The sequence below is a fragment of the Salvelinus alpinus genome, chromosome 17, assembly GCF_045679555.1.
Source record: "Salvelinus alpinus chromosome 17, SLU_Salpinus.1, whole genome shotgun sequence".
NCBI classification, from domain to species: domain Eukaryota; kingdom Metazoa; phylum Chordata; class Actinopteri; order Salmoniformes; family Salmonidae; genus Salvelinus; species Salvelinus alpinus.
Window position 1 is genome coordinate 12,770,056 of NC_092102.1, and position 17,273 is coordinate 12,787,328.

The 17,273-nt window shown below is 44.5% G+C and overlaps 1 protein-coding gene across 5 annotated transcripts in view; it reads left to right on the plus strand.

Annotated features, from left to right (window-relative positions):
- scn8aa (sodium channel, voltage gated, type VIII, alpha subunit a) overlaps window positions 1-17,273 on the plus strand; it is a 96,237-nt gene that overhangs the window by 59,256 nt on the left and 19,708 nt on the right. For 3 of the 5 annotated variants that reach the window (XM_071347256.1, XM_071347258.1, XM_071347257.1), the window contains exons 12-21: window positions 2,697-3,020; window positions 4,060-4,080; window positions 5,097-5,232; window positions 7,014-7,252; window positions 9,414-9,587; window positions 9,987-10,343; window positions 10,603-11,076; window positions 12,835-12,955; window positions 13,191-13,345; window positions 15,137-15,310. In XM_071347256.1, coding sequence (XP_071203357.1) covers window positions 2,697-3,020; window positions 4,060-4,080; window positions 5,097-5,232; window positions 7,014-7,252; window positions 9,414-9,587; window positions 9,987-10,343; window positions 10,603-11,076; window positions 12,835-12,955; window positions 13,191-13,345; window positions 15,137-15,310 — 2,175 coding nt within the window. The remainder of the gene's footprint in view (window positions 1-2,696; window positions 3,021-4,059; window positions 4,081-5,096; window positions 5,233-7,013; window positions 7,253-9,413; window positions 9,588-9,986; window positions 10,344-10,602; window positions 11,077-12,834; window positions 12,956-13,190; window positions 13,346-15,136; window positions 15,311-17,273) is intronic. The other 2 variants (XM_071347259.1, XM_071347260.1) reach the window with 2 other exon arrangements.

Genomic DNA, 17,273 nt, shown 5'->3' on the forward strand with positions numbered 1-17,273 from the left:
TAGAGCTTTGTAATGTATCTGTTTAAGGCTCCTACTACAGTGTGTGAAGTATATTGGGTGTAGCTAAAGGTTATAACCAGTTTATAGCATCATAACATATACAGTACTGTGCGTATATTTGTTGTAGCTAAAGATACAGTAGCATGCATCCAAGGCTTGAATTATTAACAGTGAGTACATGAATGTTTCAGTGAGAGAAGAGCAGTCGCACAGTGTTGTATTGCTCTGGCATCTTTCATAGGGTACTGTTAGTGTATCTGTTCAGCAACACAGGGCAGTATTCGTTCATGCGTTCATGTGAATTCTATTGGTGTTAGAACTAGGTTTTGTCTGAGATCTTGGTCATTGTCATCATCAGTATTAGAGAATAGGCCCGCTAACCAGATGAGTACTCAAGCAGGCTTGTGACCATAAACATGTCAAATCAGCAGAGCGAACATGTATATAACAGTAGTAAGAAAGAGGATTCTATATGCAACATTAGTAAGAGGATACAGTACAGAGGATACAGATACAGAGGATACAGATACAGTACAGGTTCACAGTGAGAACAGTCGTATGCAAACAGCTCATATTTCCATAGAATAACTACAATGGAGAATCCCATTCAAATCAATGTTCCGACAATGCGTAGACTGGCAGCAATATTGAGTGTACCCATAGAAGAAAAACACAAAGTAGAAGCAGGAAGTGAATATTTTCCCATGCAGCGTTGGGCTCAGCTGTGTGTTTCTCCTGTCTGACTGTCCTGTGTTTGACCTTGCTGGGGTAGGATGTCAGTCGCCTAATTATTTGATTATACGACACGGTGAACCATCAAATCCTGCTCACCAGACTTGAGGGTCTGGGTATGAGGGCACAGCGCTTTACTGACTACAATCATACCTTACCAACCGGACCCACTACATCTCCCTCAATGGCCATACCTCTGACTCCGCTGCTGACACACAGGGTGTTCCCCAGGGCTCTGTGCTGGGTTCCCTACTCTGGTCAGATCCTCCGCCACTTCAATCTCGACTTCCACTCCTATGCCGACGACACCCAGATCTACCTGAGCACCAAATCCCTCCTCAACGCACCTCTGACCCACGTTGAATCCTGCCACATTAAAAACCTGGATGCAACACAACGTCCTCAAGCTAAACAGCGACAAAACCAAACTCCTCCTCATAGGCACCAAAACCACACTCTGCAAAGTTGGCGACCTCACTCTCCCCATTGATGACACCATTGGTTCTCCCCCCTCCCCCTGCACGCAACCTTGGCGTACTCCTGGACTCCACCCTCTCCTTCGACCACAACATCCAACAAACTGTCAAATCCTCATTCTTCAAACCTTCCGTCCTGCAGCTGAAACCCTCATTCACACATTCATCAGCTCCTGTCTCAACTACTGCAACTCACTACTCTCCAGCATCAACGCACTACTCTCCAGCATCAACTCACTACTCTCCAGCATCAACTCACTACTCTCCAGCATCAACTCACTACTCTCCAGCATCAACTCACTACTCTCCAGCATCAACTCAAGCTCCCGCCATCAGCTCCAAATGGTTCAGAACTCTGCAGCCCAACTCCTGGCAGCACATCACCCCCATCCTCTGTGAACTCCACTGGCTTCCTGTCTCCCGACGCATGAACTACAATATCCTTCTTCTGACCTACAAAGCCCTTCGTCACCTTGACCCCCTCCCTACCTCTCTGACCTTCTTCTCCCCTAGCACCCTACTCGCTCACTCCGTTCCACCACAGCAGGCCACCTTGCCGTTCCCAAGTGCAACACATCACAATCTTTTCCCTTCTTTAAGCCCCTCCCCCTTCTCTTTGTTACATGTTCTGTTTCTTCCTGTTGTTAGTCTGCCGCTGTCTTGTTTGGATCTCTGTTTTTTGTTTATTTTCGACAATTTTAAAGCAGCATTGGATCATTGAAAATAGAAGTCCAAAATATTATTATTATTATGATGCATTTCCCTGTGTTTACTAGGTCACTTGATCACTCTCCATCAGCATTTCCCTAAGTGACACACACACACACACACACACACACACACACACACACACACACACACACACACACACACACACACACACACACACACACACACACACACACACACACACACACACACACACACACACACACACGTTGCCTTTCATTTTGACCCCAGAATTGATGACAACCAGGATTGTCCCAAGTAATGGCACAATCAACGACTCAAAACAACCCCCTCATCTCTTTTCTTCTCTCAAGGAGATTGGACTTCTCATAGGGATCCTATAATTCCATATGTAATTCAATAGGAATTCCACCTTCCTTTCATATTTTTGAAGCTACATTTAGACCAGGGCTCTCCAACCCTGTTCCTGGACAACTACCTTCCTGTAGGTTTTCACTCCAACACGAGTTGTAACTAACCTGATTCAACTTGTCAACCAGCTAATTATTACAATCAGGTGCACTGGATTAGGGTTGGAGAGAGAATCTATGGGACAGAGATCCCTGATGTAGACAGTACTAAAACAGATAAAGACAGGAGGACAGATAGTTGGAAAGGTGGTTGTGGGGATTCAACCCATGATCTTCAGTGCTCTTTTGTATGCTTTGTGTCAGGAGTTTTACACAGCTACATCAATCTCTCTCCTCTCCTCTCGTTTCCTCTCCTCTCCTCATCTCATTGTCTTCTTGTCCCTTGCAGTCCCTCCTCAGTATCCCAGGCTCGCCGTTCCTGTCGAGGCACAACAGCAAGAGCAGCATCTTCAGCTTCAAGGGCCGCGGCAAGGACGTGGGCTCGGAGAACGAGTTCGCCGATGACGAGCATAGCACTGTGGAGGAGTGCGAGGAGAGGCGGGACTCCCTGTTCAGCCCGTACCGGCGGAGCAGCTACACGGGCTACCACCACGGCGGCGGGAAGAGGAACTCAACGGTGGACTGCAACGGCGTGGTGTCGCTGATCAGTCCGGGGACCGGCGGACGCCTTCTGCCTGAGGTGAAAATAGATAAGGCATCTGCTGACGACAGTGTAAGGAAGTCAATGAGTAACTCAGACCCGTCTCGTCTAGGCATGGCCCCCTCTTTCTCAACTTTCTCTCTTCCCTCACTTTCTTATTCTCTCTGTCTCTCTTCTCAACTTTTTTCTTTGCAAGTCCGTATGTCTGCGCTATCTGCGCTCGCCCTCCTCCACTGCTCCTAGTGTCTCGTGTATGATATGCTGCCCCCCAACCCAAAGAAGCAAAATAGAGAAACTTTAGTTTACTTTATTAGAAAAACATGTTCTTATTGTTACTTTATAACTGGGGTTTTCAGTGACTTCCAGCATACTGTTGTTTTATATCTCAACCTTTTCATTTTCTCACTCCAAACGGTGTTACATTACATTGACATTAAAGGGATAGTTTGAGATTTTGGCAACAAGGCCCTTGCTCCTGTAGACTTCCAGTCATTGCACTCATGCTAGTTAGTAATGGCTCCAGAAACTACCTTCAACTTCCTTCAAACTGCACACAGAGACATAATGGTATCCATGAGTTCATCTGACTCTGTGTAAGTAGAAAAAAAGGGCTTAATTGCCAAAATCTTTAACTATCCCTTTAACATTTGAGTCATTTAGCAAACTGTCTTATCTTAGAGCGACGTACAGTCAGTGCATTCACACTAAGATAGGTATAAACAACCACATATAACAGTCATTGTAAGTAAAAACCCTCTTCAAAATAGAGGAAATATTTCCTTCCTTTTCAAACAATCAACAGTGAGCAAACCAAAACAAAGAAAACGAAAAAACCAAACCAATCTTTCTCTCTTGCTAGCAAGCAGCATGGTAGTTTGACCTGCTCTTCTACCAGGTCTTGTACAATGTTTCTGAATTAGCCAGCATGATAACAACCAAACTAGTGGCTATGATGTCTATCCTATCCTCTCCTACTCTTTGACTTGGTGCATGCTCAATGCATGACGACTGGAACGACCGCAATCCGAATAGTGTTGCCCCTGTGTTCTCCTAGTGTTCTCCTACAGTAACCAGACTACTCTTCCCTCTATGTTCTCCTCAAATGCTACAGGATTTGTTACAGGACTTGAAGGTGATATTTCAGGGTCAAATAGAAAATGGATTACTATCAGATAGTGTGGAGTTCTGAGTATTGATGGGGTTAGGGACAGGATAATGCTTGGAAAGTAGAAAAAAGGCTGTGTCCGAAATCTTTCTTGCCTACTACTTAATAAAACAGCATACTGTGCACTAATCATACTACATACTATTTAGAACGTACTGTTTAGAATAAATGTATGCAGTAAGCAACAAATATCAACATACTAGGCTCACCCATACTGAGAAGGCGTCATCTAATGCACATTTGCGTTGTTTCCCGCCATTCCTTCATTTTGGTAGAGCGCGTCCTCTTATCTGATTATCAGCTGTTGTCAAACACACGTGGGTCTGAAAAGGCGCTTTTCTTCCTCAATAGTGTTGCCGCGAATTCTACTAGATAAAAGGCGAAATTAGTATGACATCCTGGCATTTAAACCATACAACATTTTCAAAATGTCACATACTTTAAAACATTCAATTTTCTTACACCCAATCAGCCTACTATTGAGAGCGCAAGTACGGGTATTCGGACACGGTCAAAGTGGCAGCATTGGAACATTTAGACAGGGGGACATTTAGTTAGAATGGGTGTGATGTAATGGTGGTTGGAACCTATTTTACAAGTTTCAGAGAATAGGTAAGTCACAACGTTAATACATACACACACAAATACAAAACACTTCCCTGCTCAATATCGGAATATTACATTCTTATTCAAGTATTATGTAACTGTCAAATATCCCCATACCACTGCTCCCATTCTGGCTGCGTATGACCTGCATGTTTCTAGACACAACATATTCTCAACATCTAGCAACAACAAGACAAATACAGTACTATCCGCTGTGCCAACCAAAGAATGACCAACCTCCAATATGGGCCTAACCCCTCCTTCCAATCCAGTGTTGTTACAAGTGCACATCCCTCCCTGGCCAGCGATGGCGCTGTGGGATGGTGTTCATGGTTTGACTACCATCAGTGCTTGATTCTTCTTCTTCCTCCTGGCAGCCCACTACTGAGGTTGAGGTGAAGAAGAAGCTGTCTGGTTCCCTGATGGTGTCTGTGGACCAGCTCAATACCTCCTTCGGAAGGAAAGAGCGGGCCAACAGTGTCATGAGCGTCATCACCAACACACTAGTGGAGGGTACTGTCCCTATACTATTCATACTATTAATTTCCCTACACTAACTAACTAGCTATTTCCATGCTCTTTTGTTTTCAGCTGACAGTGTAAACCAAAAAGTTTCAAATCTGATGTCGAAGAAAGGCAGATCGTACTTCCCGTAGTTTCTTAGTCAAAACAGGCTCTCACCTTTTTTGTTTGTTGGACGAACAGTTCTTTCGATTTCGCTATTTCCTTTTCTAACTGATTTAAGATGAGATACGATTTTTACGTTAAGACTTTATTGATCCCCAAACGGGATTCAACTGAGGTGCCCTTCTCTCTCGTTGGACGAAGAGTTCTACATCTCCTATATCTATATCTATATACACTACCGGTCTAACGTTTTAGAACACCTACTCATTCGAGAGTTTTTCTTTATTTGTACTATTTTCTACATTGTAGAATAATGGTGAAGACGTCAAAACTATGAAATAACACATATGGAATCACGTAGAAACTAAAAAAGTGTTAAACAAAGCAAATTATATTTTATATTTGAGATTCTTCAAATAGCCACCCTTTGCCTTGATGACAGCTTTGCACACTCTTGGCATTCTCTTAACCAGCTTCACCTGGAATGCTTTTCCAAAAGTCTTGAAGGAGTTCCCACATGTGCTCAGCATTTGTTAGCTGCTTTTCCTTCACTCTGTGGTCCGACTCATCCCAAACCATCTCAATTGGGTTGAGATCGGGGGATTGAGGAGGCCAGGTCATCTGATGCAGCACTCCATCACTCTCCTTCTTGGTCAAATAGCCCTTACACAGCCTGGAGGTGTGTTGGGTCATTGTCCTGTTGAAAAACAAATGATAGTCCTACCAGATGAATGCTGTTGTATCCATGCTGGTTAAGTGTGCCTTGAATTCTAAATAAATCACAGACAGTGTCACCAGTAAAGCACCCCCACACCATAACACCTCCTCCGCCATGCTTTACGGTGGGAAATACACATGCGAACATCATCCGTTCACCCATACCGCGTCTCACAAAGACACGGCTGTTGAAACCAAAAATCTCCAATTTGGACTCCAGACCAAATGACAAATTTTCCTTATTGACTGACCTTTATGTCTTAAAGTAATGATGATTTCTCTTTGTTTATTTGAGCTGTTCTTGCCATAATATGTACTTGGTATTTAGCCAAATAGGGCTATCTTCTGTATACCCCCCTATCTTGTCACAACACAACTGATTGGCTCAAACGCATTAAGAAGGAAAGAAATTCCACAAATTAACTTTTAACAAGGCACACCTGTTTATTGAAATGCATTCCAGGTGACTACCTCATGAAACTGGTTGAGAGAATGCCAAGAGTGTGCAAAGCTGTCAAGGCAAAGGGTGGCTATTTGAAGAATCTCAAAATACAACATATATTTTGATTTGTTTAACACTTTTTTGGTTACTACATGATTCCATATGTGTTATTTCATAGTTTTGTTGTCTTCACTATTATTCTACAATGTAGAGAATATTACAAATAAAGAAAAACACTTGTATGAGTAGGTGTTCTAAAACTATTGCTTGTCATTCTTGTACTTACAGACAATGCATGACATACATATTATTATTACATAAACAGGACATATTATTATTATTTTATAACATGTATCTCTGTTTTCTTTCAAATACTTTGAGTGTTTCCTTAAGGATGGCTGTAGCGCCAGGTGGGCGGGGACAGGATTTGCGCTGTTGGAGACTATTCTATTATTTGGATTTTTGATATATTCCTTTCCTGGCGTGGTCTCTTAATCAATTTTCTCAGAACTGGAGGAGTCTCAGCGTAGTTGTCCACCTTGCTGGTATAAGTTCTCCAACATCTTCCTCATCTGGGAGTGTTGTCCCATCTGGCTGAAGATCAAGGAGATTGTCAACCTGATCGTCATGGACCCTTTCGTGGACCTGGCCATCACCATCTGTATCGTCCTCAACACCCTCTTCATGGCCATGGAGCACTACCCCATGACCCCGCACTTTGAGGAGGTGCTGTCTGTGGGAAACCTGGTGAGGATCTCTTTTTTTTGGTGATATTTAACAGCCGTTATAAGCTGGCACTTATAGAGGCATTTTTTTAACCTCATATTCACATGTAGACACTGGTATGGCGCTGTAGATGATGAATATGAGGTTACAAAAGTGGTAAAGTGCCACTTTAAAAAGTACTTTAAGATGGTACTTTAAGTTAGTACTTACCTAGTATTTGTATGGTATTAACTTAGAAAGTATACGGTAACATTAGACACTTTCTAGTATTTAGCTCATATAATTCAACCCACTTGATAGGACAGTCAGTAGAGGGGACGGGAAAGACAGGAGGAGAGTGTGTGTGTCAGACAGATTCATATGTGTGCACCTGGGGGCGGCGACACTAACTGCAAGCTAGACCACGATGTGACCACCCCAGGCCTCTCTCTCTCTCTCTCAACTCTCTGTCTCGTTTCCATTGTATATCCCATCATTGATAGTGGGTTCATTAAAAAACTGAACAGAATCTGGCATTTGATCGTTATCTCGTCCTTGTCGTGGTGCGTTGACAATGACATCTCCTCTTATAAGATCTATTCGCTTGTCGTCTGCTGAGAGAGCTGTGTTATTTTGGTACACATAATTGGCAGTTCTTTCATTGGCTATTCAAAGCTAAATGAAAACGTTCCCGGACCCCCTACCTACAGTGTCCCTGTATCTATACACATCTTCCTTGTGTCTTTCTCCTCTCTGCTCCTCTCCTTCTCTCCTTCTCTCCCCCCTCCTCTCTCCCCATTTCTTACATGGGGCTGGTCTGTATACTGTAGGAGTCTCTCTCTGTACTTTTTCCTTCCTCTCAACCCCCCCCTCTTATCATATGATTCTTCTGTGCTGCTATTTCCTTGTCCCAGGCAGAAATCTGCTTCACGCTGCCTGCTCTGTCTCTGTGCTGCATGCCAGGCTGGTGGGTGGCCCACATTAATATTTGATGCTGCCTGATCGATGAGCTCCCCTAAAATGGTGCCTGAAGAACGGCTCTTTTTTTCTGAAATCCCAACCTGGCCCTTTTTACAATTAGCATTTCTACAGAAACTGAGTCAAATTCCTGAGCTGCACATACGGTTTCAGCATATTGCTTAGGGCCTTAAGCCTACTAGCTAATGCAAGCTAAAGCAACTAGCTGATGCTGTTATCATGGATGCTATTAGAATTTCCACAGAAACACAGTAAAAGTAGAGCTGATGCACATAGGATTTCACTGTCTAGTTAGCATGTTAGCTAAAGCTACTAGTTCATGTTGTTAGCATGGATAGCATATCAGTAGAACACAGTCTCTCTTTCTGTGGTATGGTTATGATATTGATATTAGCGGTTTGATCAATTTACAGCAGCTGGAAAATGTATCACTTTCCGTAAATTGTGAGATCAGTCTTTTACATATTAGACCAGTGTGTGTTTGTTGTGAAATTATTTGTGATATTCAGCATCGGGCAGTGTGTGTGTTCTGTTAGAGGTATTTTCATTCATGGGTTGGGTATAACCTTGAAGCATGAGTCATCTTCACGCACGCACGCACGCACACACACACACACACACACACACACACACACAAACACTGCCCGGCCACGCCTTGACACCCAGGGTGTTACATCAGCTGACTCCATGATTAACTATGACATTCAGCCATTCATTAGACTCATTAGCAGAACACAGAGGTGTCACAATGGCCTTACTGACTTCAGAGCAGCTGTAAGGGATGGAGAGTAAGGATTTTGAGCACTGACTAGCCGGGCTAGTAAACCACAATTTCTACTAGCTTAGGTGACATTCTGCTAGCCAAATGTCTGTCCTGTGAGGAAAATGTCACTGTCCTAAGGGAGCTAGTTTTGCACATTTTGAATGTGAAGGCAGCCTACACAAGGGTCCTCTTTAGACAGAGAAACACACGCCATCGAGACATTGGAAATGCATTCAAAGAGACTCCAGAAAGCGTTCTTGAATCTTAATTGAGGTAAGTGCTAGCCTCTTGCTAGTGGGCTAATCTTAATTTCCATCTAAGGTAGTGCTCACCGCTAACTTTTTAAAATAATTATAGTACCAGTTCCTACAGTACGTCTGACCTCTGTTTGTCACTTTGAAAGGTAAATGTTTCCATAGCAGTTACTCTAGCTGACCTCTGACCTCTATTTGTCCCTGCCAGGTGTTCACAGGGATCTTTGCTGTGGAGATGTTTGCCAAGCTGGTTGCCATGGATCCCTACTACTACTTCCAGGAAGGGTGGAACTGCTTTGACGGCTTCATTGTGACCCTATCGTTAGTGGAGCTGGCATTGGCTGACGTGGAGGGGCTGTCTGTGCTCAGATCATTCCGATTGGTAATCTCTCTTTTAGCCCCGCCCTCCCCCCAAATGTACGTGTCTGTCAGTTGTGTACACCAATCATATCAATTCCACAGCGTGCATTGATTCACGTGCTGAATGATTACATGGTGTTGCTCAACTACAGCACTGTCTGTTGTAGTGATACATTTACTTGTATGCAATACAACTTACTGTATATACTGCCTTACTAGTCTGTGTACTGCTAGTTTTCATAATTACTGCTTCTGCTCTATCAATTACCCTACCAATACCCCAAGAGCCCTTACCGCAACCAGAACTATTGATCACTCAAACCCCAGCTGCTAATGAGTATTTTCCTCTCGCCCTTCTTCCATCATTCTCACATCCTCTCTTCCTCCCTGTCTCTCTCTTCCTCCCTCCCCTCTCCATCAGCTAAGAGTGTTTAAACTGGCCAAGTCGTGGCCCACACTCAACATGCTGATCAAGATCATCGGTAACTCTGTTGGCGCCCTGGGAAACCTGACCCTCGTCTTAGCGCTCATCGTCTTCATCTTTGCCGTGGTCGGCATGCAGCTGTTCGGCAAGAACTACAAGGACTGTGTGTGTAAGATCGCCCTGGACTGTAAGCTGCCCCGCTGGCACATGCACGACTTCTTCCACTCGTTCCTGATGGTGTTCCGGGTGCTGTGCGGGGAGTGGATCGAGACCATGTGGGACTGTATGGAGGTGGCCGGACAGGGCATGTGTCTCATCGTCTTCATGATGGTCATGGTTATCGGGAACTTGGTGGTAAGTGTCCCCAGAGTGTATCTTTGTATACAATACTAGCCTTCCTGATGGTCCTCAAACCCCAGTCGCCATAACCGAAGGCGGTGACCGTAATCACTGGCCCAAGAAACGTAACTCTCTGGGAGCAGTTTGCCGTCTTATGAACGGCAGGTTCGTTACACGACACATACCAGGTCCCATGTGTACACACATCTCCGTTGGCCATGCCAGATCCACCCTCACGTCTGACCCAGTGTGTGCCTGATTCTCCTCCCTGTAGGTGTTGAACCTTTTCCTTGCCTTGCTGCTGTCCTCGTTCAGCGCAGACAACTTAGCCGCAACAGATGACGACGGAGAGATGAACAACCTTCAGATCTCCGTCATCCGCATCAAGAAGGGCGTGGCCTGGTTCAAGATCAAGCTGGCAGAGTTGGTGCTCAGCTTGACCAAGAAGCCGCCGGTGGAGGATGAACAGAAACCTTTAGACGACATGTACAACAAGAAGCTGAACTGTATCGCCAACCACAGTGGTGTGGATATCAACCGCGACCTGGACTACACCAAGAATGGTAACGGCACCACTAGTGGTATAGGGAGCAGCGTCGGGAAGTACATGATCGACGAGGACCACATGTCCTTCATCCATAATCCGAACCTGACCGTGTGCGTTCCCATCGCGGTCGGAGAGTCCGACTTCGAGAACCTCAACACCGAGGACTTCAGTAGCGAGTCGGAGAACGAGAACAGCAAAGAGGTGCGTGAACAGAGAGTTAGTTAGCCAATTGTTTAATGAATATGTTGTCATGAGAACCTGGTACATCCATATGGCTCTGATGAAAAGTAGTGCATGACCAGGAATAGGGTGCCATTTTAGATACACCCATAGTTTGTCTCTTGATAATGATGTTGTTGTAATGTTGCAGGAGGTCATTTGAGGATTATGTTGTAGTAATGTTGTGGTATTTTTGCAGGGGGTAAGTAATGTTGTGGTTATGTTGTAATGTTGCAGCGATGTAGTTATGTTGCATGGGGGTAATGTTGTAGTCACCAAATGGCGTGGTTATGTTGTAGTAATGCTGCGGTAATGTTGTATCAATGTTGTGGTAATGTTGTAGTAATGCTTTGGTAATGTTGTATTAATGTTGTGGTAATGCTGTAGTAATGCTTTGGTAATGTTGCAGTAATCTTATTGTAATGTTGTGGTAATGTTGTAGTAATGCTTTGGTAATGTTGCGGTAATCTTATTGTAATGTTGTGGTAATGTTGTATTAATGTTGTGGTAATGCTGTAGTAATGCGTTGGTAATGTTGCAGTAATCTTATTGTAATGTTGTGGTAATGTTGTAGTAATGCTTTGGTAATGTTGCGGTAATCTTATTGTAATGTTGTGGTAATGTTGTATTAATGCGTTGGTAATGCTGAGGTAATCGTATTGTAATGTTGCGGTGATGTTGTAGTAATGTTGTAGTGATGCATTACTCCATGGTTGTTGTTTTGTGGTCTCCTGGCTGTAAAGCATGGGTGTGGTCACCAGTGTAACATTAGTTTCCACTGTTCCACTCTTATGTAAGTCCATTACTCATATATACACACACTCATATAGTAATGGCTACAGCCGTGGATGAAATGGATATCTGCTGACTGGTGTTTGTTTCTTTCTTAAAACGTCGCCAATACATTTAGCAGTATGGCTGGAGTGGATGGTTATTTGATATTCCACCCCTGTAGGCTACAGTACGTCTTAAATCTGTGGCATATCATCATGTTAGGAATTGCAGTCAGCTGCTGTGGTTTTTATATTTACAGTTAAGTCTCATCGTTTGCTTATTATTACGGTAGTTTAGCGTTTAAAGTCAACTTGAATCGTTCATTGGAGGCTCTCGTTTAAAATCTAGCGCTCTCTGATGTAATGTAAAGTCCAGGTGAATTACAACCAGGTCATTGGTACTCTGCTAGTCATGGCATGTGTTTACTCAAGGTCAATTAGAACACGTCGAGTATGACAGATCACACACTCCGCATGTAGACATGGGTAGACGCAGCTCATTATGTGTATGACCAGAATGTATCTTAGCCCCAGGACTATGTCTACATCTTCTTCTTCTTCATCATCCTTTCATTTCTGTATCGTCATCTGTCTGTCTACCTATATGAAGCCTCAGGGAGGTAGCTATTTATACATTGAGACAGGAAGTGAGACCCACTGCAATGCACGCAGCAGTATGTATGAATGGCTGTGAGAGAGGCTTCGCCGTTGGTCATGTCTCTCTCTCTCTTGTCTGTCTCTCTCTGTGTACCAATAACCCAAGAGCCGTTGCTGCCGACAGGGCTATTGATCAGTCAACCTGCTGCTGCTGATGTATTTCCTCTGTCCCTTGTCCTGTCATTCTCACGTCCTCTCTGTGTGTTTTGTGTCTGTGTGTCTCTCTGTCGCTCGCTCTCTGTCCCTCTCTCTCGCTCTGCGTCTGTCTGTATCTCTGTGCGTGTGTGTGCATCTCTGTCTGTGTGTGTAGCTGGACGACACCAGCTCATCGGAGGGCAGCACCATAGACATCAAGCCTGATGTGGAGGTGGAGGCGGTGGTGGTGGAGGCTGTGGAAGAGTACCTAGACCCAGAAAACTGTTGGACACCTGGTAGGACTGCACCTTGCTCTTCCTTGCCCCGCCCCTCCGTGCCCCGCCCCTCCCTGCTCCCCCACTCTGAACCACTCCTTGCCCTCCCTGCCCTAAACCACTCCCTGACACTCCCTTGCGCCCTGTGCCCCTCCCTGCCCTGCCCCTCTCCTCCCAGTTTGTAATTCGTACATTCTTTTCAATGTTTTAGTAACGGTATGATGTTGTGTGTTTGCTCCTGTCCCCTTCCGTACAGAGTGTATTATCAAGTATCCATGCTGCGACGTGCCTATCACTCACGGGTGGGGAAAATATTGGTGGTTCCTGAGAAAGACATGCTATCTAATTGTGGAGCATAACTGGTTCGAAACCGTCATTATCTTTATGATCCTACTCAGTAGTGGGGCCCTGGTAAGTCACAGTGTGGAACGTTAACACACACACAAAAAAATGCATGTTCACACACACAGTGAGACAGAGAGGCTTTGGTCAAAATTTGTGCGCTAGAGAATAGGTTAGGGTGCCATTTCAGACGCAGAAAGGAGGTCGAGTGTGAGTGGAGAAGGTTGGCTATTTAAGGGCTGTGTCTCTCTCTGCCTGGCTATGAGGACATAGGACAAAACATGGAGTGGTGCAGTCAGCAGGCCCAGTCACTGAAAAGGGTGGGGGGGTGGGGCCAAGCAGAAGCATCACAGCCAGTCACTGTACTAAGAAGGGTGGGGGGATGGGCCGGGCAGGAGCATCTCAGCCAGTCACTGTTCTAAGGAGGGTGGGGGTAGGGGCCAGGCAGGAGCATCTCAGCCAGTCACTGTACAAAGAAGGGTTGGGGTAGGGGCCAGGCAGGAGCATCTCAGTCAGTCACTGTTCTAAGGAGGGTAGGGGGATGGACCCGGAAGGAGCATCTCAGCCAGTCACTGTACTAAGAAGGGTTGGGGTAGGGGCCAGGCAGGAGCATCTCAGCCAGTCACTGTACTAATGTGGGGGGGAGGGGCCAGGCAGGAGCATCTCAGCCAGTCACTGTACTAAGGTGGGGGGAGGGGCCAGGCAGGAGCATCTCAGCCAGTCACTGTACTAAGACGGGTGGGGGGATGGGCCAGGTAGGAGCATCTCAGCCAGTCACTGTACTAAGAAGGGTTGGGGTAGGGGCCAGGCAGGAGCATCTCAGCCAGTCACTGTTCTAAGGAGGGTGGGGGTAGGGGCCAGGCAGGAGCATCTCAGCCAGTCACTGTTCTAAGGAGGGTGGGGGGTTGGGCCAGGCAGGAGCATCTCAGCCAGTCACTGTACTAAGGAGGGTGGGGGGAGGGGCCAGGCAGGAGCATCTCAGCCAGTCACTGTTCTAAGGAGGGTGGGGGGTTGGGCCAGGCAGGAGCATCTCAGCCAGTCACTGTACTAAGGAGGGTGGGGGTAGGGGCCAGGCAGGATTATCTCAGCCAGTCACTGTACTAAGGTGGGGGGAGGGGCCAGGCAGGAGCATCTCAGCCAGTCACTGTTCTAAGGAGAGTGGGGGGAGGGGCCAGGCAGGAGCATCTCAGCCAGTCACTGTACTAAGAAGAGTGGGGGGGAGGGTCCAGACAGGAGCATCTCAGCCAGTCACTGTTCTAAGAAGGGTGGGGGGAGGGTCCAGGCAGGAGCATCAGAGCAGAGCCTGACTGAGTCGGTGTCCCAAATGGCAGTCTATTCCCTTTATAGTGCCCTAATTTAGACCAGAAGCAGTGCACTACTTAGGGAATAGGCTGCCATTTGAGACACATATGGACTCTCTCTGTGATTAATGGACTGTACCATTTATCTGAGAGGGGATCTAATGGACTGTGTGATTTATCAGATAGGATAGGCGGGGGGAATCTATTTCTGGTGCCAAGGGAGCTATGTCCTCAGGCATGACGTCAAATCAGCAGGAATGGAATAGTGCAATCAATGCTACATTTTTCCTGGGAATTTAAAAAAAATGTTTTGTCGTGATTGAGCAACAGAACCGTTGTTGTATACATTTTCATCACTTTTTATGTAAATAGTCTGTTGACTTTATTGTGTTTCTAATCCTCCATGATTTATTATATATTCATTGTTGTACTTATTTGGCTGAGGCAAATTATAGGCTATGTATTTAAAATCGATCAATAAATTCATCAATCACAGAGCGTGTTCATTTACCCCCAACTTCAGCTGAAGCTAACCGTGTATGTGCTTCCCCCCCACCAGGCTTTTGAGGATGTGTACATCCAGCAGAGGAAGACCATCAGGACCATCTTGGAATACGCCGACAGTGTGTTCACATACATCTTTATCCTAGAGATGTTGCTCAAGTGGGTCGCCTACGGATTCCACAAGTACTTCACCAACGCCTGGTGCTGGCTCGACTTCTTCATTGTCGATGTAAGTAACATTTTCTGGTTCTTTACGGTAGGCTAGGACCATAGAAATAGAATTGACTTGAATAGGGAGGCCCATTCTAGGAATTCTATTTCTATGGCAACCACACTCTGTTGAAGCAACATACTATACTGTGTACATTCTAAAACACTGCCTGTCATGTAGAGTTATGGTGAAAAACACACATTTTTATGTAAAAATAGATATATTCCATATATTATATATAGGGCCTAAGGCGTGCGTTCAGTCACACAGTACACTGTTAAAGTAACTGTCCAGTGTTTCCAGATCTCTATGAAATATGATCTATAATTAATTACAATATGAGTGAAATAGTTTTCCTTACAATTTTTTTAAATTAAGTATGTTAAAAAGAAGCTTTTCTGTGTTTGAATGGTGTGGGCGTACACCAACAACAGAATGGTGTGGGCGTATACCTGTCAATAAATAAATGTTTTTTATGACAAGTTAACAGGTGATTGGCCAGTTCAGCCAATGAGACGTCTCAGACAAAAACATTACTGTATGTCATACTCTATGAGGAAATAGAAAACATTTTTTAAACGGTCTGTTTGTCATACAAGTTTGAGTTTTTTTCCTCTAATTTATGCTTTGGCAACAAATATGAGTATAGGACGAGTCAACATCTCGATTTGAGTATGAGTTAACAGATGATGTGTTTTTAAAAGTGAGATTATCACTGGACAATTACTTTAAGTTATCCCTTATATAGGTATTCGGTACAGTGATTCCTAACATAGGCTTCTGTCTAACAGGGTGTGGTATGGTAGGGTTGGGAGGATAGATAGAGTAGTAAACGAACAGCAACTTCATGTTACGCAATGGGTGAGAAGACATGATGATATTCACATTAACAGAAAGTGTAGGATACATCAATCTTACAATATCCAATATCCATATCCCAAGAGAACATGGAAATGTTTACTATACCATGAGTTAGTCCATCAATTTTAAGTGAATCTATGTCTCTCACCACTTGCATCTCCATGAAGCAATTTCTCTCTCTCTCTGTTTACTTGGTTTCTTGTCAATCTGCAATGCTTGAATATGAACGGCAATTCTCTGTTTGTGAGTTTGGCTATTATGTACCTTCGTGTGCGATGAAGCAAGGAATTGTGCGCTCTCTGTTTCCCATCATGTGCAAATGGAAACCAATTCTATTGTTTTAGGACATAACAGCGGTAAGAAAAATGATTCAAATTTGATGACAATGATATTGGAATGTGAATGCTGGTAGCTAAGCAGCAGCACACATTGGAATCAATCAGCCAATCAATAACCAGGATTATTGATCAACATATTCAAGCAATGCTCAGCAACAACAGGGTGTGCGTCTTCTACTGTCTTCTACCGTGTCTCTACTGTGTCCTCTGCTGTGTCTCTGACCTGTCTACAGTGTAATCTACTGTATGTCTTAATGTACTGGATGTCTTTTATATCTCTGTGTTATTGCTCATTCTCTGCCCCTTCTGTGACACAACTCTTGACAGTCTTTGGAACAGTGGAATTTCTTTAATTCCGTTATTTAATTCTAAGTTGATTAATTCATTCTAAATTAATCCAGGACCATTGAATTGATTAGTTATGGGAATGATAATTCACGGTTGGTTGCTTTAACAGTAATATATATATATATATATAAACAGGCAGAGAAATTCCTTCAGACTTGAAAGTTGACGCCTCAGCAAGGGGCATTGAGTAATGTCATGTTGCATAGATATGATCCCCTGACTGAACTGTATCTGTGGTGTGGAAATCCTGCTTGGATGGTCAGATTTGGCCAATGACCTTGGTTATTACCTTGTCATTGGAACGATGAAGAAGCTCTCTTCTGTGTGTTTTTGAATTCTTACCTCTGTCCTTGAACTAACCACCTCTCAACAGTCGCCGACACACTGTTTGTATGGTCCAGCCCAAGCCATCTTTGTCTGACAGGAGTTCTATC